The following is a 23,731-nucleotide window of genomic DNA, read 5'->3' on the forward strand; positions in this document are numbered from 1 at the left end:
CTTGCGCGATATCATATTCAAAAAGTGATGTAAACGAATCTCCTTGAACTAAATTAAATGTTTTTCACAATGAAACACAAAAAAATGTTTCTTTTTCCATATTTTTTTAATAATCACATGGGTCAGTTTAATATGGCCAACCCTGTATAGTATAGTGGATAAGTTTTACTATATTTTTTTAAATTAATTTGTTTTTTTTTTTACAATAATTATTTTTTGTTTTAATTAATTAAAACTAAACTTGTATTTAATACTTTTTTCTTTTAATTTTGATTTGTGTTTAATGAATTTAATTTTTTTAAATGATTTTTTTAAATTAATTCAAATACTTTTTAACAAATTTTTTTAATAATTTTGATTTTTTAAATTAAATTTAATTAATTTTGCTTTTTTAAATTAATTTATTGTAATTAAATTTTTTTTTATCAAATTTTATTTTTTTAAATAACTTTTGTTTTTTAATTAAATTTTAATTTTTTGTAATTAAATTTTTTTTAGTTAATTTTTTTAAATTCAGTTTTAAATTTTTTTTTTATTAATTTTAATCTTTTTTTAAGTAATTTTAATTTTTCTTAAGGAGGAGGATTAATTTCATCAAAATTTCACACTTGATTCACAATTTTCAGAAAATTTTTGGGTAAACAGTTTTATGGTATATGACCCATGGCGTAATACTCGTAGAATGTAAAATTCGAATTGGTTTAAAGTTATCGTATTTTGGATAATTATTTTTTTCCTGGCAGTGTTGCACATTTCTTCCATATCAAAAATGCCGTCGATTCGGGGAAAAAATTATTAAAAAACAACTAGAATTTTAAGCCACTTCAAACTTGCACTTTATTACTAAAATTTAATGAGCTATAAAACTGCATACCAAAGTTTGTTTTTTAGACGCCAATGTATTTCTAATGAGTAGAGGGCACAAAATACCTACCGTGAGGTCGAAGTGCAAATCGCTTAAATAATCTAATCTAATCTTTTTATTTTAATTTTCATTAAAAAGTTTAAAATTTGTCGTATTTTTATAAATCTTTGAAACTTGGGTTAATATGGATGGTCTTTGTACTATATTTTTACGACAAATTAATTGAAATTAAAAAAATAAACAAATAATTAGTCAAAATTTTACAAAATGCGGTGCTTCTTAATACTCTCTTTATCTTTGTTGTGGATGTATTGCAGGCAGAACAAATTGCCACTCATAGACTAATTTAGCGATGTCTCAAAACCATTTTTCTAGAATATTACTAAGACTTTGGGCAACTTTAATAGGACTATGGTTAAGTTCGTGCGGTTTTTTTTCGAAATTTGAAACTTTATTGACGTAAAATGGTTACAAATTTAATATTCAAAGTATTGTCCATCGCTTGCTACTACTTTTTCCCATCTTTCTGGCAATTCACGGATTCCCTTTGTGAAAAATTCGGTCGGTTTTGCCGCAATCCACGAATCGATCCATTTTTTGACTTCATCGTAATTACGGAAGTGCTGGTCAGCCAGGCCATGTTGCATCGATCGGAAGAGATAGTAATCGGATGGCACAAGGTCTGGACTATACGGCGGGTGGGGTAGGACATCCCATTTGAGCGTTTCTAAGTATGTTTTGACCACTTGTGCAACATGTGGCCGAGCATTGTCATGTTGCAAAATAACTTTGTCGTGTCTATCGGCGTATTGCGGCCGTTTTTCTCGCAGTGCTCGGCTCAAACGCATCAATTGTCGTCGGTAGACATCCCCCGTAATCGTTTCATTCGGTTTCAGTAGCTCATAATACACAACACCCAGCTGGTCCCACCAGATACACAGCATAACCTTCAGGCCATGAATATTCTGCGCCGACGTCGATGTTGAAGCATGGCCAGGGTATCCATACGTTGCCCGACGTTTTGGATTGTCGTAATGGACCCACTTTTCATCGCCAGTCACAATTCGATGCAAAAAACCCTTTCTTTTGTGCCGTTGAAGCAGTTGTTCGCATGCCATAAAACGGCGTTCAACGTCTCTTGGCTTCAATTCATACGGCACCCAATGGCCTACCTTTCGGATCATTCCCATGGCTTTTAAACGTTTGGAAATGGTTGATTGATCAACTCCCAAAGTTTTTGCAACCTCTTCTTGCGTTTGAGCCGGATCTTGATCGAGCAATTCCTCCAATTCGGTATCCATGAACTTTGGCGGCGCACCCTCGCGTTCTTCGTCTTCCAAGCCAAAATCACCACTTTTAAAGCGTGCAAACCACTTCTGGCACGTTCGCTCAGCTAGAGCATGCTCACCATAAACTTCCACCAAGATACGATGACTTTCGGCTGCTTTTTTCTTCATATTAAAATAATGAAGAAGAATTCCCCGCAAAAACACATTATTTGGCACGAAATTCGACATTTTCAAGTGTGGTAAAAATATTGTTGTTTACGCTTCAAATAAAAAACTTATACTGACGTTTGTGCCTTACGACAGTAGCTCTCCAATGAATGTTTGGAAATGTGGATCGATGGAATAATAATCAAGTTACGCCATCTGTTGTAAAACCGCAAGGAACTTATTCATAGTCCTAATAGTAAAATATGCTGCAAAATTCTTAATAAGTTCGCTAAATACATTTATTATCAATTTTATGTGGAATAACAAAGATATAAAGTGGAATTGCAGATAGAATGGGATGAGCTTACAAGACAAGACACAGCCGCTCAAATACGTACGCTCGCCACTTTAATTAAGCGCTTAAAATAAACTAGAATAGGTAAGAATATAAAAATGCATGCAGCTAGAAATGAATCACAGAGGCTTAATGGTCGACAGACCAGAGCTAGAGTTTGTGACGCTCTGAAGCAAGGTACGAGTGGCAGTAAGAAGTTAAGACTTTAAAGTTGTAAGGTGTTTTGTCTTAGCATGAAACTACACCTGAACTGCGTTGAGAAATAACACTTGGGCTCTATAATTCTATGCTTTTAGGCTTGGTTGGCAATTGGGGTTCTGCCTTGCCTCTTTCTTGTATGTCACACAACCGGCCATTTAGCCATTAGAATGAATTTAGTAAGAGTTTAGAAATACACGATAATATTTCTTGGCAGCTTTAGTTTTTTTCATATTAGCGATTTTATTTTAATATATATTTACTGGCGCCAGTCCATACTAGTACAATGAATTGGAAAATAAAAAAAATACTTAATCAAAAATACTAATACTTAATAGATAATCAAGTATTTCTATTTTTCTAAAATATATAATATTTTTCCCCACAACTACCACGAAAATGCACCCACTTGAATTTTTTTTGCTGTGCCTACCAACAATGATTGCATCATTTGGGAATTTGTCACACACAAAAGCTTACGAATTTCTTTTTTTGTTAGGTTGTTTTTGCTTTTGTTTTTGTTCTCACTATAAGCACCACACCCAACAAGAAAGAGACAAAGGAGACAAAAATCAGGTAGCCAAAGCACGTTATTAACACATTTTCTTTTTCTGCTGCATTCTTTTTGCTTATTTGTTTATTTCTACCTGACGGCACCTGATGGCTCAGACACAGTGTTTACTGTTGCATTTAGCTAACAAGTTAATTAATTTATTAATTTGTATAACCTGAAGATGGTGTCATCGAAAATTAACAAGTGCGACTTCAGCTGTCCGGCTGTTTGTGGTGATCAAGAAAAGTGCATGAAATTGGTATTGGTATGGCTTGAGTTATTTTTTTTTTTTGTTTTTTCATTCTTCAAAAATGTCAACATTCCGCAAGAATCAGTGTCGACGGCAAACCGAAGAAGTAAATTCGGGATTCTTAAGTTTTAGAGAAAACATATTTTGCTGCAGGTGACATTTGAACTCTTTAATGCCAAACGTTTTTTTGCACTTTGTCATCCTGTGAGATAAGGTTGTCACTGGTCCTTGAGTGTATCGAGAACTTGAATTTGTTAGGTCCGCACAATCGCATCTGGCTAATTTCGGTTCCAGGACATAGAGGTATAACTGGGAACGACGTAGCGGACGCATTGGCGAGCGAGGCCACAACCTTCCTTGTTATCACCAGGCGAAATCCTTACTGTGGGGAGGTACAACCAAAAGAGGTTTAAAAATCTCATAACTCCCTCCAAGGATAAACTGTGAATGCAGACTGCGTAGTTATCTTTATATGATTGGGATATGGTCGATTCACTCTTGACGTTCTTTGTGCCTCTCTCTTTGAATGCACCGCTGTAGCGCGGAAAAGGTCGAGACATCTCGGCCATTTGCAGCCGAAAGAAAGGCACATGCGCTCAGTCTAACCCAGCTTCTCTTAAGTTTAATAAGAGAACTGGGTCTGGAGGAAGTACTGTGATGAATAGAGGGCCCCAAAGACGACCATGAGGTCGACGTGCAAACCTCCAAAAAATTTAGTTTCTGAAAATAAAACTTCTTAAAACGTTATTTTCGAAAAGTATTTTATCTGCATAATGTGACTGCTAGTTAGATGAGTTTCCGCAATTTCGAAATTTCGGGTTAAGCACCAAAAAAAATTGTATATGTAAATTGTGGATCACTTATCCCGACTTCCGGGATACCGATTGCAACATGCATACTTGTACTATTTTGCGAGATTTCCGTAACTAAGGTTGTTCGGATTTTGTATGAGAAATCCTGAATTTCGGGATCCCGAAATTCCCGATAAAACATGTTATCTTGGACTAAATTACGATATTTTAATGCTCAAGGAAAAAAAATGATTAAGCAGGTAAATATCGAGTCACAAATCCCGACTTACGGGATACCGATAGCAAAGTATTGTATACAACTTCACTATTTTACAATACAATACTTTCATATTTAAGGCTATTCAGCTATATTGCATGAGAAATCGAGAATTTCGGGATATCGAAATCCAATAGCCACAAGTTTACAAGTACGCTAGGATCAAAAAGTACCGGGAAGGTGGTGTTGAATGTTTTCTTCGATTGCCAAGGCGTAGTGCACTGTGAGTACCTTCTATCGGGCCAGACAGGCAATAAAGAATATTATTTATCCGTTTTGAAGCGTTTAAGAGATGCTGTACGTCGCAAACGGTCGAAAATGTGGGCAAACAATTCTTCGACTTCGCATGATGATAAAGCGCCATCGCACCGAACGCAAATTGTGCTGGATTATTTGGCCAAATACCAAGTAAATACCATCGTGCCAGCACCGTATTCACCCGACTTCTTTTTGTTTCCCCAAGTTGAAGTTACCACTCCGTGGAAGGAGATTTCCGTCGATAGACGAGATCAAAGAGAAAGCGACGAAGGAGCTAAAGGTCATCCCTTTGTCAGCCTACCAGGGGTGCAGCACTGGAGGACTGGGTTAAACATTGGCACATGTTTGTTGCTTCAGACGGGTCATATTTTGAAGGAGATAAAATAAATTGGGCTGAAATTTAACTTTGTTTTGGTTTATTTAAGGGGTTAGGTGTGTTTCAGAGGTTGAAAAAAAGAAGATTTTGACTATTTTTGTTTTAGTATATAAAATCATATATTTTATTTAAACAATTCACTATATCTAAGATACATATACAAACAGAATTTTGTGATATTTTTATTTAAAAATTTCGAAAACTCAGCCGTTGGTACCTCATCTTCCTTGACGTCTCAAAAAAAAATGCTCTTGCCGTGGACAGCATAACTCATTATTGGTTCATCTAAAACCAAAAAACCAAACGGATTTCGTTAGTACATGGATAAATCTAGTTGTTGTACGAAGGAAAAAAAATCAAAATTTGAATTTTTGGCAGGCTTTGAACCAAAAACACATTTTTTAGTGAAATTTTCGACATATTATACATTGGCTCAAAAAAAATAGTTGTAATTAAAAAAAAAATCCTTCGTTCAATAACTAGATAATGTTATTTCAAAGATTTATACAAAATTTGAACTAAATCGATTCATAACTTTTCGAGATATCGTGTCCACCGACTTAAAAAATGGAGTTTTGAGATAAACACGTATACCTGCGAAGCGCTTAACTGACGTGGCCTATTGGGCGGAACTTCTGAAGGGTCTATCTCTTAGAATTTTACTCGGATCGACTTAAAATTTTAGGAGAGTATTTTAAACATACTGTACTCTTTAATGAGACAAAAAAAGTTCGATTTTTTGAAATTTTCAAACCCACCTAACCCCTTAAACATCCCCGGTACTTTCTGATCATAGGGTATACATATTATGATATTTTCGTGGTTAAAGCTATTCAGCCTTTGCATGAGAAATCGATAATTGCGGAATCGCGATGCCGATATATTTATTGTATCAAGTCTTTTCATGGTTAATGATATTCATCATTTACATGAGATTTGCGGGATTTCAGAAGCCCGATGCAGATATTAGCATATTTGTGAATATTAGTACACTATTTTCGTGGTAAAGGGTATTTAGTACGAGATTTTCGATATCCAATCTGGGATTGGTAATTTCACTTACCACTGAGACTGAGGCTATAAATTCGCTACAATGACACGCCTATTAAAATAAAGCTGAATATCACATTACAAGCTATTTGAAATGTAATCAAATTGGAAACTATTAATACTCGACACGCCTTTGGAATCAAGTTTGTGAAATACATATACACATACCTACATACATACATACATGCATACATTGCTTGTTGGGTGGATGACTGAGCGACAGGGGGACGCGGACACATTGGTCGCTTGTTTACTACTGCAACCACATATGGTGATGTATACCGTCAGCAGCAGCAAGTTGTAAATGAAGCGTATAATATGCATGCACATTTGAATTTTATTGGGTCACTGTGTCAATAAGCTTATTAAAAAATGAAATGGAATGCAGAGAAAATAAAAGTAAATTAAGATAATGACGAAGAGTGGTCATCAGTAGCGTCAGTGCGTCAAAACAAAAGTGATTGCTACACTTACATGCGAGCTTGTATTTGTATGCATAATGTCAGAACACCACACACACGCATACATAAAACTTAAAGAGACAAAATAAAATATTAATAATTACTCCAAAATATCACTCGAAGCGAAATGAAAATGATTAATTAACCCAGACCTTTAAAAAGTGCGAGCGCAAAATGTGAAGGAAACAATTGGCTAAAACAACGCCACAAGAACAACAACAACGACAATCATCACAATGACGAAGATGTGATACTTTTATTGCAAAATCTTAGCAACAACCACAATGGCTAAAATTAACACAACAAACACAAACAAATTTTGCAAATAACCACAAACAAAGGCTGGCAGCCAACCAACCAACAAACCAACCAATCAGTCAGTCAAGTCAGTTCGGTCGCGGGGCGAACGCGGAGACAAATTCGAAACAAAGACAACGCAGTGCAGCGCAGCTCAAATACAACAAATGGCAAACAAAATTTAACCGAATACAAACGTATGAACGGATGAACGGCCGTCACGCCACACCGACACCGGCACCGACTGGTGACCGCTTGGTGGGGAAAATCAAAAGCACAACACACACGCAAGCCACACCGCCACGCTCGCAAGCACATGGAAAGTCAGACGTCGACGCTAAAAAATCTTCAATGCCAACGCGATAACAATAAATGTATAGCAACAACAATAACTACGACAAATAAATGCCCAAATATCATTAAAGCGCGCGCGCTTTATAAGATGGTGGCGTATAGTAATTGCTGGCAGTTTGTTGTTGTTGCTATTGCTTTGGGGTAGTCAGTATTACACACACACACACTTACATAGTTTATATAGATATGTATGTACATACTATATCTCGCCCCAAGCCGGTGCATCTGTGCTGATAAGCTCTTAGCCGGTGGCGCCTAGACAATCGATACTATTTAGCAGTTGGAATGTATAGAAGTGCAATTAAAAGGAATTATTTGGTGTGTGTGTGTGTGTGTGTGTAGATATCGAAGTGCTAGCACTCCTTGTACTAAATATGTAATCGCTCGCTGGCATAAAAGAATAACAGAGAATAACTTAGCAGCACGCGCACGCCTTAACTCCCCGATTAATCGCTAGAATTGATGGGCGCAAAGGTGTTGGCATTTTCTTGATTACCCTTTAATTTCGTGGCGTTTTTGCACGTAAGCGTGTAGAAGATAGTCAATTTTCTGAAATTTGAAAGCTTAATTGCCATATAAGGCATGTACACGCATACATACATATGCATGTACATATATGTTTTGCAGGTTATGCTTGTAAAGGAGTCGTAAAGAGCTAAAGTCTGCGTTTCCACGACAGTCGGTTCTATGCTACCGAAATGACCCCGATTTATATCCGGCCAAGGACTGTCACTCCAGCAGCATTCCCCGTATGTAAGTATGGGGAATGTTTATGCTGCTACAACAACAACAACAGCTAAAGTCTGCTATATGGATGGCTAAGACATTTGAGTATAATTTTTCGAAGATTCAAGTGAGTCTGTCAAGTGGTAGAAGAGACAACAAGAGACAGCAAGCAGCCTTTCGACACAGTCAGTCACTCCACGCTACTAGATGGCATGATATAGACAGCTCGCCTTACTAGAATTGACTCCGACACACCCAACTATGTCCAGCATGTGAAGACACCCCGCACGATACTAACCGCCTTTTCACATGCTCCATCAAACCCACTCATCTAATATTCCTCTCCCTCTGGACCAACCTGCCGAAACTGCAAGTTTCCTGGGCCTTCCTTTAGGTAATCTCTGACAGGGTTTAGTAAGCTGCTACAGCAACAGCAACAACAGCAAGCAGCCAAGGCATGGAAACGAGCTGCAGGCTCGCAAAATCAATTCACGTGTGGCCACATCAAAGGAACAACCGTGGAAGCGCATCGGAGGGTTTACTTGGCGTTATGGAAAACCGGCCAATCTAATCAAATCACAAAACAAAAATAAGCGGGCTGCAACGAGCATAAACTTGAAATTGTTTGATAAACGATGATGATGATTATTTTTATAATGAAATTGTTTGATCGATACTTTACGAGATATCGATCACTGCAGCCATCTACCGAGAAAATAACGGATTTCTGATTGATGAAAAGTTGTAGTTTTTTATCTTTGTAATTTTATTCAAAGTGTCAAACTCAGAGTTGCGTGGTTTTTCTTCTAGTATAACCTATATTTTTACAAACAAAATGTAATTAAATAGTCAAGTTAGGTAGGTATAGTGGTTGTCAGTTGGCACACCTAGGCCTGCTGTAGGCCCATTGTGATACCACCAAGGCTGTTCCCTCTCCTCACTCTACATTGTCCTCATTGAACCAACCTGTGACTTTAATATACATATCTAACAAGGCTTGTAAATTTTTATATTGGCTACTTCTGCCAAATTATTCAAGGAACTTTTTCCTAAAATATTGAACCTTCTTCTATCCAAAGCCATGCACCCGCATAGAAAGTGTTCTATAGTATCTTCTTCTTCAATGTCGTTACAGCTTCTGCAATAGTCATTATAGGGTGCACCCAATCCACTGTCATGCCTGCCAATCAGTCAATGCCCTGTTAGGACTCCTAGAAGATTTCTCATGTTCTTCCTGATCAGTTTCAACAGTCGGTTTGTGCGGTTTGTGTTCCATTCTGGCCACGTCAGTCACTTGTTGTACAGGTCAGGGACTGAGTCCATAGCCTGTTGGCAGCTCTGATAGTGTGTTTGATTATAAGCATCTTGCAAGTTGCTAAAGGTATAGGTATGTTCACTTTGTCTGGTTAGATCGGTAATGTCGTACCCAATTTCGCTAGTTCATCTGCTTTGCAGTTGTCTACTATGTCTATGTGACCCGGCACCCAGAGCACGTTTATTACAAAGTACCTACTGTAAATAGTCTAAGCCTTGCAAAATGTCGCTCTACTTTTATTGTAACCACCTCTGTATACAAGAAGATTTCTGAGTTCTTCTCAGACTCTTTGCAAATGCAACATCAAAGATGAAAAAAATGCTCTCTTAGCGCTGCTTTGACTGAAATAATTTATTTCTTCCATCAGGACGGTTCAGCAGCAGTCATTATAAAAAATGAAAGTAATTCAGTATGTGTACACGCATACACGCTCGTCCGTCCGTACATGCACTACAAATGGTAATAAATGCTGTACTTTTGCTTTCATTTCGTTTGTTCGTGTAAAGTGCGATGAAAAATGGTGAAAATTAAAAGTAGCCATTTGTGTGTATGTATGTATGTGTGCATATGAAAATTTCAAATAAATTGTATGAATCTGTACATTGTGCGTATGTATGTACTTATATGTATATATATCTGTGCATATGAATTTTCGTTTCGTTTTGTACATTTATAAATCGAATAGAGCAAGAGATTTTACGCCAGAAAATGGGTACGCACAAAAGTACATATTCAAACAGATCTGCATACATATGTACATACATCTATAAGTGCATACAGACATATGTACATGCGTACAAAGTACAGACTTATGCAAATGGCTGCATTCAATTGGAAAATTTTACATATTTATGTACACCAGTAAATCATTACGTCAGCTAGTAGTGGCTGGCTTACCCACGAAACAAAAACACAAAGTTTAGGCAAAACTCTTTGCAAATTAGAAGCTACAGTGGCTTTCCGGTAAGTACGCCGGTTTACTTGTTTTACTTTTAATTCGTATACAAAATTCAAACTTCATAGTTTTAATAAAAAATTTTGTTAACCCTCTAATGCAAAATAATGCCTCAGCGAGTTCATTTTTAATGGTAATTATTTTAGTTGTGCTCCTTATTTGCGTAGCTCTTATTATACCTCAAGTACAAAGTGGCGCAAAATTAATCATCCACTTTTTTTTTTTAACAACTCTTCCTAAATCAAAAACCAATGGATTTTGAATGATAGAAATCTTTATTTCAACCTTTTCACGCTCCATTGATTGTCTGTTTCTTTTCTGCAGATGCCAGGTTCATAAATATCAAATATAATTGACGTACGACGCCATTTGCAGAAATTATAGTCTTCCGATAGGGTGATTCATTTTGCGCCACCTTGATGTACATGTATATATTTTTTTCTTCCCATAAATATAAAGTTGCGAAACTATTGTCTTTAGAGAATTAGAAGAAAGTGGAAGAAAAATGGATGCACGAATTGTTTATTTTTTTTTTTAATTAATGAATTTTTTAATAAATGTTTTTCTTTCATGTTTTTGCTGTAATTTATATATATTTTTTTAATTCAAACTTTTATTAATTTAATTTTTTTTTATTTATGATTGCTTTAAATGTATGTATTAAATATATATTAGGTCTTATATTTTTTATAGGATTTTTTTTTTAATTTATGACGTTGTTTAGTTTACGATATTTATAATGATATTTTTTATTATATGATATTTTTTTTAGTTTATAATTTTTTTTTTGATTTATGAATTTTTCTTATTACAAATATTTTTTAATTTGATTTTTTTTTTGTTTTATGAATTTGAGTTTTTAATTTACAATATTTTTTTTTTATTTACGAAATTTTTTTAATTTACGCGTTTTTTTTTTAGTTTATGATTTTATTTTTTAATTTATGACTTTATTTTTAAATTCATGAATATTTTTTAATTATGTTTTTTCAAGTTTATGTTTTTTTAATATAGTTAACGAGTTTTTTATATTTTTTATTTTATGTTTTTTTTTCAAATAAAATACTTTTTAATTTAATTTTTTTTATGATTTTGTTTTCTTTTAATTTACGATGATTTTTTAATTTATGAATTTTTTTAGTTTCGATTTTTTTTAGTTACGATTTTATTTTCCTAATTTGTGATTTTATTTTTAATATATATATATATATATTTTTTTTTATTTATGATTTTTTTTAAATTCATGAATATTTTTTATTTTATGTATGATTTTTTTTTAATTTACGAGTTTTTGATATTTTTTATTTTATGATTTGTTTTTTAATTTATATATTCTGTTATTTTATTTTTGTTTTTTTTCTTTGTTTATTTTTTTATTTTGTGAACTTGTTTTTGATTCATATTTTTTATTTCAATTAATGATTTTTGTTCTTAAGGTAAAATATGTTTTTTTTTGTTGTTTTATGATATTTTTGTATTTTGTGAATTTTTTTTCAATTTATGATTTTTTTAATTTATGATATTTTTGAATATTTATAATTTTTTTATTTTATAATTTTTTTAATTTATGATATTTTTTTAATATTTATTATTTTCTTAAATTTTAATAATATATATATTTTTTTAAATTTATATTTTTTTGTTTTTAATATATATATTTTTATTTTTTGATTTTTGTTTTAATATAGGTTTATTTTTTTTTAATTTACTATACGTTTTTTAATTTATGTCTTATATTTTTTTTTCTTATTTTTTTTTTTTTTTTGTTTTTAATTAATATTTTTTATATGTATATATATAATTAATATTTTTTAATTTATAAATGTTTTCTTGATTTATTATTATTTTTTATTAAATTTGGAAATCAAAATAAGTTGCTGTTGTTGTAGTATGAAGCATAATTTTATACCAAATTAACGATTGCTTCACTTTATATTTATATTTTATATTCAGGGCAATTTTTAAAATTGGCTTAGTATTTCAGCATTTTCTGAAAGTCTCAAAGTCTTTCGAAATACCCACTCTATAGACGAGCACTCTAAAACGAGCAAAGGAAAGAAATTCATAGAAAATCACAGTTGAGTTGTGATTCAAAATACAGAAAATAATATTTTATGACGCAATTCATACAGATTCGCTATGACGAAAACTCGTGCCTATCAAGGAAGCACTGTACAAATAAAATTGAAGCCTGTCTAACTATTCACAAATGTGAAACGCAAATTAGCTTCGCACAAGTCTCATTTCGCGAATTTATGTGGCAATAAAATGGTGGGAAAAACTTCATCCATTTTGCGCTAGCTAAATATTATCTTTGAAAAAGAAACGCAAAATACACATGCACATACACACACACAATGTACATAGGTAATCAGTAGTTGGTTCACCACCAACGCCACTGTTGCTAAGCGTATGTCGCTGGCCACAAGTTTTTGCCTAGTCGCAAGTTTTCGAAAGATTCGAGTAACTACATAAGTATCCAAAAAAATGTGCATATATTTGTGTTTGAATTCGTAGTCGTTATCGTACCAGCAAGCGCTTGCTTCAAGCACGCATGCGTGCGCGCTGTATTGTGAGTAAACCGCAAACGATTTAGCTTTTGGCGCAAGGGGCAGAAGGGCGACTGACCGACCAGCTAGCCGAGTCGAGCCGGCCAATCAATGTCAGAAGAAAGTTGGTTTGGGTTTTGCGCTGAATTCATTTATTTATGTTAAATTTATTTTCCAGTTTTATTATAATTTTAATTTTTTTTTTGGTCAATATTTACAAAAAAGTGTACCAAGGTCAGCCTATGCCAGTCGGCTGTCGCCGACGATGACGCGCACGCATTTTCGATTTCAATTCGTTTTCACATACATATACACATACCTGCTGCTTATGTGTCAATGTAGGTGTGTATGTACATATTTACAAATTTGTACGACCCGGTCGCATCGAAGATCCAAAACGAAACAAAAGCGTTGAAATTGACAACAAAACGAAACCAGTTGCGTCATCAGTTACAAACTGAATAAGCAACAGAGATATTTAAACAAAATGCACAAATACATGCACACATACATGCACATGTATATGTATATAAGCACAAGCATACCTACATATGTAAACTGCTATAAATAAGCGGCGTAAAAAGCGTGGAACGTAACGCAAGCAAACACGAGGGAAAAATAAAAGCTTAGCGCCATGCAACTTTTATGTGCTTACAAAAGTACATACTCGTGCATATGTGCGTGTGTGTGTGTGTGTGCAATGCCTCCATCCACTCGTTACTCGTAAAGATAACAAGCGTGAAAGCTGAGCTATATATGTATGTACGTATGTATGCATGCATTAAATTACAATAGTTTTCTATTACTCGCAGGCATACATCCCCACACATTCGTACTTACAAGTTTACAGTCCAACAAAAATTTTCGCTTAACTAATTGCAGTCATGTAATTAAATTGAAAATCGTTTACAAATAATTACAAATTTTCGCTTATCAATAAAACACGTGTTATTTATGTATTATTGCAAACCGGCTGTAACTGGTATACCTTTGATCGCTCTTCGATACCATCGCCTCGCCTTACATATCTACGAATTGATTCGATTAGTTTGCTTTGGATCTGGACTACTACTTCAAGATATTACTTATTATTATTATTCGATTGTGTTTAACAGATCTACAGGGGGAATTACGACTCTAATATTGTAGTGCTGGATAGAAACTCCTGTTTATACCGATTGTACGCCGACGGATAAAACACAAGCACACTTGTGGTCACACAATTAAGTGGAGTGCGTCTTGTTGTTGTTCCACAAATGGTGTTTTAGGGAGATTTGAACCTACATACGTGCTCTGAATTCCGAATTTTAAAGCAATCAAATGTAAATTTCAAATCACTCAAAAATCGCGTTGATTTTTGAGAATTTTGTTTTGCCTACGATGTTGAGATTTTTTTTCCATTCTGTATTTTTATAAATTTAGCGTTTATATTGCGAATGCTGTAAAAATATAAACAGCCAAGCACTGAAGGCCCTAGTAGCCAGTGTGCTAATTAAGTTAGGGTTATATTGTATATATCTCCTATAAATAATAATAATAATAAAAAGCCAAAGCCACTTAATACTGTGAGCACAAGTTGATAGAAAAGCCATAACTCATATAATTACCAAATCGAGTTTGGAGTTGGATTTCGATTTATAATCTCTAAATGCACCTTAACTAAAAAACTTATTGCACGACGATCGAAAGTAATGGTAAGACAAGCATTGAAATAGAGTCCCAGCTGAACTTAATGCTATTGCGGCTAAATTTTCATTCAGTTTTTTGCTTCAATAAAGTAACAAACTTTTTTGCTGAAATAAAGTAATAAAACTATAAGTCATAGTCTTTCTATATTAAAAGTAACAGCAATAAGAGCTTTAAACTGCAATACAAAATTGGTGGATAAAAACAAAGAGAGTGGAGTTGTTACAGTAATGAAAAAGCTGACACTAGCGAAGTAATACAAAGAGGGGAAAAAAAGTAAATGGAGTTCTTGGTTGGAAGAAACATTAGTACGTGACTATATATTTTTAAATGTCCTCGTTGAACACACCTTATCTTTCGGTCTCAACCTCTCGAAATAACTAGTTAAATAACCTCGGAGCCTTGCGACATGTTATTAGTATCCTTTCATCTATAATAGACTTATCGTTGATAAAAAAAATTTAAAAAAAGGTAATTAAATAAAAACATAAAAATAAAAAAAATTGGAAAAAAATCATATAAACAAAAAAACAACTAGCTACATAAAAATTTGAAACAAATAAAAAATTAATGTTATTTGTTAAAATTAAAAAAATATTAATAAAAAAAATTTTTTTTAAATAAATAAAGAAATAATAAAAACAAATTAATAAATAAAATAAATAATAAACATAAATAAAAATTAAAAAAATAAGTACATAAAAAAATAAATCAAAAATTACAAAAAAAAGTTGGAAAAAAATAAAAAGAAAAAACAAAAAATAAAAAAATTCCAAAAAATAAATTAGAAAAAAAATTAGGAAAAAATTAAAAAAATTAAAGAAAAAAATTGGAAATAAATAAACAAACAAATTTTAAAAATTGAAAAAAAAAACAAAAACGAATTACATAAAAATTTAAAACAAACAAAAAAAATAACATAAAAAAATTGTAAAAAAAAACAACAAATTAAAAAAAAAATTAATAAAACAAAAAAAAAAATAAAAAATTAAAAAAAAAGAATATATAAAATAATAAAAACAATCTAAAAATAAAAAATATATAAAAAAATAACAAAGATTATAAAAAATAAAAAAAAAATATAAAAATTAAAAAAAATAACAAAAAATATTAAAATTAAAAAAAAAAATGTTATAATAAAAAAACATATAAGGTTGTCAAAAAAGTCTTGCGGTATTTCCGCAAGCATGTCTTTGCAAGCGCGTATTTCTAGTTGTATTCGTCGCATCGGTTCACGCTAGAGCTTTTTGGAAAGCTCTTTTCACGTGCTAACACGTGTTTGATTAATTGTTGTTTGCTTTTAGTCGTTCGTGAGTTATAGCGTCGCAAACATGGAGCAAAATAAAGAGAAAATACGGCATATTTTACAGTACTACTACGATAAAGGCAAAAATGCATCTCATGCTGCCAATAAAATTTGTGCAGTTTACGGACCCGATACAGTTTCCATTTCCACCGCACAACGATGGTTTCAACGTTTTCGTTCTGGTGCAGAGGTGATCGAAGATGCGCCACGGTCCGGAAGGCCTGTGGTCAAATATTGCGATAAAATCGCTGAATTGATCGAAAGAGACCGGCATAGTAGCAGCCGTAGCATCGGCCAAGAGCTGGGCATGAGCCATCAACCCGTTATAAACCTTTTGAAGAAGCTTGGGTTCAAAAAGAAGCTCGATGTATGGGTGCCACACGACTTGACGCAAAAAAACATTTTTGCCCGTATGGATGCATGCGAATCGCTTCTGAATCGCAACAAAATCGACCAGTTTTTGAAGCGGATGGTGACTGGCGATGAAAAGTGTGACCCACGACAACATGAAGCGCAAACGGTCGTGGTCGAAAAGCGGTGAAGCTGCCCAGACGGTGGCCAAGTCTGGATTGACGGCCAGGAAGGTTCTTCTGTGTGTTTGGTGAGATTAGCAGGGAATCATCCACTATGAGCTGCTCCCCTATGGCCAAACGCTCAATTCGGACCTGTACTGCCAACAACTGGACCGCTTGAATGCAGCACTCATGCAGAAGAGGCCATCTTTGTTCAACAGAGGCCGAATTGTCTTCCATCAGGACAACGCCAGGCCACACACATCTTTGGTGACGCGCCAGAAGCTCCGGGACCTCGGATGGGAGGTTCTTTTGCATCCACCGATTAGTCCGGATCTCGCACCAAGTGATTACCACCTATTTCTGTCCATGGCGAACGAGCTTGGTAGTCGGAAGTTGTCCACAAGAGAGTCCTGTGAAAATTGGCTCTCCGAGTTTTTTGACAATAGGGAAGCGAGCTTCTATATATAAGAGGGGCATTATGAAGTTGGCATCTCGTTGGGAACTCGTCATCGAACAAAACGGCGCATATTTGACTTAAATCGCAATCCAAATAAAAAATAAAAAAATATTGACAAAATTTAATGAAAAATTAGAAAGACAGTGAGAGAAAGGTAGGCAAATGTAAATTAAGGGAAAGAAGATGTATCCCGTAAATGGTGCTGGTATCAAACTTGGTCAATATCTAAGTACCTATTTGAATATGAGCTACATACATGTGTGTGTGATTGAGAAAAAAATATGCTGAAATGATTTTATTACCTATCGCCTTTTTTACCGAGCTTCAACTATTTACAATATAGAGATTGCGAAGGATGGCGAGTCTCAACAGATGAATTCCTATCGAACAATGCTCGGTTAACAGCGCTGCTGCTATTGCCTTCTCGGCGTAATCTGCTCCCGCGACCGCTTCCAATACATACTCGAGCAAAAATGTTTGCACTGCATTATAATTGGCTGCTGAAGTGGCGGTCCTTCGCCGGTTATAAATCCAGGCCATTCCGGTGACAAGCTCTAACAGAGACGTGACATTATACAGGCATCTCGTGTTGATATTTGCTTGTCGTTAGTTAAGCGGTCTCGAAGCTCATCATGCCTCTGCTCCAGAAGATTCTCTTCTCTTCTAGACGGCGTCTGTATAAGTTCGCTTACCACTACGCTAGAAATGTTTTCGGTAACTACCATAGAAGCAGAGAACTTGTAGTTCGAAAATTGGTTTTTTCTGTTAATAGTAGCATTTTCAGACACGGGCAAATACTTGTATCTGTACCATATGTGCGCAATGGCTGACACTTCGATCTAACAGGTATTTTGTGTCCACCAGTAATACTTACACCTGTGTTCAAAGTAATAGAAGCGCGACGAACTAGCAAATTTTACTAGGTTTTTTTATTTATTTTTTTTTTATGAAATTTAAATCATATAACTCCAAACTGTACCAAATTTAGAAAAATCGAATAATTAAAAAAAAAAATAAATAAATACAACAAAAAATATATAAATAAAAATACATAAAAATGTCCAACTTTTCCAGAATTTATATAGAAATACAGTAAGGAAGAGAGACAGAATTTCTAGAAAAACTCTGGGTATGCAGTTTTATAGCCCATTGCATATTATGTCTAAGAAAGTGCAAGTGTCAAGTTGCTTAAAATTCTCGTTGATTTTTGACAATATATTTTCGCTGCGATGTTATGCATTTTCTTTAGGAAAATTTATGAGTTCTGAATATGTCTTTGTATGAAAGAAAATTCTTAACATTGTATGCAAAAAAAAAAAAATGTCTGAAATCAACGCAATCTTTGAGCGTCCACCAACTTGCGCTTTATTGTACAAAATTAAAAAAAAATTAAATTTTGTACATTATTTGGAGCTTCGAGTTACAAGGTTTTTGTTGTGGAATGCACTATGCTTTAATAAAAACATAAAGATATAAAACAAAATAAATAAATAAATAGAACAAAATGTTGTCAGCCTGTCCAACGTAATTGTAATATCAATCTCAGCTCCTCATTGATGACTGCAAGTGTCAACTAAGTAATATTAATCGCATCTCATAGCGTTTAAAATATTACATGTATATGAATATCCACATTTGTGCCTACTTAAATGCTATATATACCAAAATATTTGCTTGTGTGTGTGTGTGTGTACTTGCTGTCATTGAATTTTTTACACGCAATTCATGCGCCCCATTTATGCACGCCCACGCCCACACAGTCGCCGCAATTCATTTAGCCATTGCAATGCAATTTATTTGTTTTTCTTTATAAACGCTACTACACAAGTAGATATGTACAACAATCAATATGGCTAGCAGCGGGCGCGAAAGTTCGGACGGCGGCATAAGGTAGAGCAGAGGTGTGGCAGCCGCGGCGCTAGGCATTGTAATGCAGGCAGAGACAGCCCATGCAATCAAGAATGAAATCATTTGGTGGCGACGCAATAGCTTTCCTTTTTTGCATATGTATATGTTTACGTTGTATATATGTGTGTGTGTGTTTTCGCTTTATTTACTTATGACACTGACATTGACCCACCTACGCCACCGTCGCCTGTCGTCTCGCTCCTTGCTGCTATTTTTCTCCTCAAGCAACGATCATTCATGCGCCGTCACTTTAATTAAAAGTGCCAACTACACAGCCTACACACGCACGTATGTATGTATGTACATATGTAATAATTTTTCGCATTGTCTGCTGTTGTTGCTTTACCCGTTATATAACACGAAGACTTGCATATCTTTTTTTATCTGTCGTTTTATTGCCACTAGTCGGATGTGTGAATCGGGAACGAACGCCGCCCGGCACGCGCTGTAAAGGCTGCTGCATACCTACCTTCAGTTGTCATCATTTCTGTCAGTTCACTGCGTGTGACCACCGGCTGTTTACGAATGCATTTCTTTTAGGATTTATTTTCTTCACACGCAGCTACCGCCACATACACACACACATAAACACAGACTTGTTTACTCATTAATTTGCATTTGCATTTGGATTTGGATTATGAATTATTCTCAATTCTCTCGTTTTTCTCTTGCAGGCTCAACGTCCGGAGAATACCGTAATGCAAGCTCTGGAGTCTCTTAACGATTCTCAAGTGAACGATTTTCTCAGCGGCAAAACACCATTAAATCTGAGCATGCGTCTTGGTGATCATATGATGTTGATTCAATTGCAACTAAGCACCGTGAATCCATCAAATATAAGTAACTCAATTAATACTAACAGTGGTGGTACTTGCTCAAGTGGCTCCGCAGCGTTGCGTGCGCGTTCTAGCCAGCGCAATAATCGGTCAGCTGTGGCGGCAAGCCCTACACACCATCACCATCATCACCACCACCACCATCACCACCATCAGACGACAACAATCGAAGCCGCAAGCGCTGCTACATCCTCTGGTGATGGTCCAGCAGCGGCATCCAACATCCAAAATCAAATGCGCAACTGCACCGGAAACACTTTACCTGCCGGACGCATGCCAGTGGGCTCAACATCGCAATCGATTGGGAATAATACTCTCAACACTACCAATACTACTTTGACCTCTCACGCGGCTACAAAATCTGCCGGCAGTAGTAGCACTTTGAAAAGCTCGAACCTCAGCTCGTTGCTGACCAAGCGTGACTATGAAAACATACACAATTTGGTTAAGAGTATCGCGTTGTCACAGCCGACACGTTTGACTTCGCATCCCACACAACAATTGCGCCAGGGCGCTGCTAATACTGTGAGCAATGCTGGCACTTCAATATCGGCCAACTCGGTTGCATCAACGACCGCCGGATTCCAGAACTCAAGTGCTTCCACGACGGCAGAAGGCGTTCCTCCTTTACTGGAACAGTCGCCAATCAAATCGCTGTCAAACCTCGTCTCCAGTCCCATTAAAACAGCCGCCTTAAAGAGCATTCCCATCTCGAAAAACGGCAGCGCTAGCAGCAGCGAAAATTCCAGCAGTACCTCCCAGGTCGTCGCCGCAGAAACAGCATGTCAAGATCCTATCGCCGCCAAACTTACCTCGTGTCTTTGCACACGTCTCCATGGTGATTCGACCGTTAAAGCTGCTTGTATAGAAAGCACAGAAGTAGGTAGTATGGTTCCTTCACGTTCAGAGGCAATGATTACAGAGAATGGCAGTGTCACTGCACCACAATTTCAACGCAGCAGTTCACCGCTGCCAAAAATTATGTCGGTTTCCAGTGGTAGTGGCTGTAGCGGCAGCAGCACGCCTGTAGCCGCTTCATTGCACAAAACTGCTAACAACCCCATCACGCGCTCGAGACATCGTAGCCACCACCATCACCACCATCATCATCACTATCACCAGCAGCAGCAGCAACAGCAGCTGCAGCTTGCACCGATTTTGCGGCCAAGGCCCAGTTCCAACGCTTTGGCCCGACCCATTCGCTTGGCGGCGCAAAGGTGTTATGACAGCGGAATCGGCTCTGAAGGCGAAGCTCCAACTGACACTTCCAACAACGCTCGATCATTGGCTCGACCATTGGCGGCAGCGTCCGCAACACCAGCTGGCCCAGCAAGATTGCCTGCAACAGCACCCAACGCTTGCGGGAGCAGCAACGAATTAAATGATACAGGCGTTGCTGTCTCAGATACACGTACACTAGCCGAGGCGTCACGCAATCTAACGCAGACGTTACGTAAGCTCTCGAAGGATGTATTTACAAACAAAATAGATTTAACAGCCGGCGAAGAAACGCCACGCAAAAATAATTCGGGCGCAGTTATTGAGTCCATGAAGAACCACGGCAAGGGCATCTACTCGGGCACCTTTTCAGGCACGCTCAACCCAGCGCTGCAAGATCGTTTTGGACGCCCAAAGCGCGATATTTCTACGGTCATACATATTTTGAACGATTTGTTGAGTGCCACACCACAGTACAGCCGCGGCGCACGCATAAGTTTCGAGGCGCCTTCCGCAACGTCTTCGGCAGGTGGTGGTTCAAGCACCAATGGCACGGCTGTGCATGGAATACGCAGCAAGCAGGTGAGTAAACAAATAGACGCATCATTCCCAGGGCAGTCGGTGCTACACACACTTAACCGGAACGACGTGGACTTATAACCGGTCAAGGACTGGCACTCCAGCGGCATTCCCCGTGCATGCATGGGGAATGTTTAGGCTGCTCAAACACCATAAACAACGACAAATAGACGAACAATCAGACGAACGTTCCCACGACAGTCGGTTCTGCGTAACCGGAACGACCCGGATTTATACCCGGCCGAGGACTGTTACTTCAGCAGCATTCCCCGTATGTAAGTATGGGGAATGTTTATGCTGTTACAACAACAACAACAACAAATAGACGAACGTTTCCACGACAGTCGGTTCTACGACAGTCGGTTCTACGTTACCGAAACGACCCGATTTATATCCGGCCAAGGACTGTCACTCCAGCAGCATTCCCCGTATGTAAGTATGGGGAATGTTTATGCTGCCACAACAACAACAACAAATAGACGCATGCTTACATACATACATACATCGATTTATCGTTGTATATTAAATTTGTTTCCCTTTTTACTTGCAGCTCGCCGGTAAGCATCATAATCACCAGCACTCACAGTCATGCGTGAAATGTGTAAAATCACAACAGCAACACGGCAGCAATAACGCCTGCGCTTACGGCGAATGCAATGGTCACTATGCCGGCAGCAAAACCTCATCTACCCGAAACAGCAACGGCTGTTGTAAAGACGGCACCGCCACCACTGGCGGCAGCAATCACGCCGATGAACGCTCCGTCTGCAGTTGTCGTTGGCGCAACAATAGCGAGACTGGCGAACGGGAACATGAAGAAATGTGTCAAAAATGTGCAACCGAATTGGAGAACTCGAAAATGAAATCAAAAATCGATCAGCTGCGACAGGTAATGCTGCAGAGCAAGCAACGTCGTGAGGCGCGCAAATTGAAGGGTGCTCCCTATGGCGCACGTATGGCCGGTTCATCCACCAAGGCGGCAATAGCTACAACTACCGTTGCGGTGTGCGCAAATAGCACCTCGACTGCAATGTCTACGACTGTACCATCCACGTTGAGCACAACAAGCACACAGCAGTTGGCCAGCAATAGCAACAACACAACCACGCCAAGTGAAGTATCGCCAAATCATATTGTGGAGGAGGTGGACACAGCAGCTTAAATATGCGATAGCAGAAACATACAACAAAGAGACGACGCCACTCAGCAGCAGCTGCTCACAAACTTTGATAGATTGAGAGTAAGCAATAAAAAGTGTAGCGCCGGTGTGCGCGGCATCATGGAATATCTACAACCAATTACTTATCCTAACTTGTAGCATTTATTAGTTTATTCAATAGGGAAAATTTTTGCAAAATAATCCTCGTCATTTTTGAGTAAATCATTTGCAGTAATAGAAAAACAATTTAATGCCTACAAATATTGAAAAAAGAAAAGAAAAAAAGAAAAAAAAAACATAGATGATGAGCGATGGCAGAAAAAACACTAAACTGAATTTATATATACATATGTAATAGTAAAAAATCTTACAAAAACTAAAACAAAAACAAAAGCATCATTTACAATAACATAGGTCATCTGTGCAAATGAGTTTCAAGTTAAAACGAAAAATGTTTCTTTAGTGTTAAATTAAAATGTTAATTTAGTGGTTTTTACTTTATAAGTAGTGAAAATTGGAAATGTAGACAAAATTGAAGAAAAAAAAACACATAATTTGCGAAATTCAAAAACGGACTTAAGAACTAGAAAAAATTGTTTAGTTAATTGCAAAATTGTAAAAGAAAATTGTCTGCACATCACTTATTAACTAATATATAAAACAAATTAATGCTAAATTTTTAATAAAAAAATTTATTCACATGATTGCTGAAAAAAAAAACTTGGACAGTGTAAATGTAACTTATAACTAACTAACTGTCTGACCTACCAAATTTATGGCTGCTTCAGAATGGCGCAGCTCAGAAAAATTGCAAAGTTTAGGAATCGAATGCAATATTCCGGATGATTGGAAATGCATTGGCATTTGCATGGAAAATAATTAAAAATCTAACACGCAATTCTACGTATTTATTTATATCATAACTTAAAAATATACGCTATAAGTGGTTGTTGTTGTACCACAGCATAAATTACTCCTCAATATTCTTCGCGAATTCTGCT

General features: G+C 36.3%; 1 protein-coding gene across 3 annotated transcripts in view; it reads left to right on the forward strand.

Moving 5' to 3' along the window:
* Positions 1-23,279, forward strand: part of LOC129237090 (midnolin homolog) — a 90,410-nt gene extending 67,131 nt beyond the window's left edge. For all 3 annotated transcript variants that reach the window (XM_054871506.1, XM_054871505.1, XM_054871507.1), the window contains exons 4-5: positions 19,613-21,574; positions 22,122-23,279. In XM_054871506.1, the coding sequence (XP_054727481.1) occupies positions 19,613-21,574; positions 22,122-22,733 (2,574 nt within the window). In that variant the 3' untranslated portion in view covers positions 22,734-23,279. The remainder of the gene's footprint in view (positions 1-19,612; positions 21,575-22,121) is intronic.
* Positions 23,280-23,731: the final 452 nt, after the last annotated feature.

The sequence above is a fragment of the Anastrepha obliqua genome, chromosome 2 (genome assembly GCF_027943255.1).
Source record: "Anastrepha obliqua isolate idAnaObli1 chromosome 2, idAnaObli1_1.0, whole genome shotgun sequence".
Classification (NCBI taxonomy): domain Eukaryota; kingdom Metazoa; phylum Arthropoda; class Insecta; order Diptera; family Tephritidae; genus Anastrepha; species Anastrepha obliqua.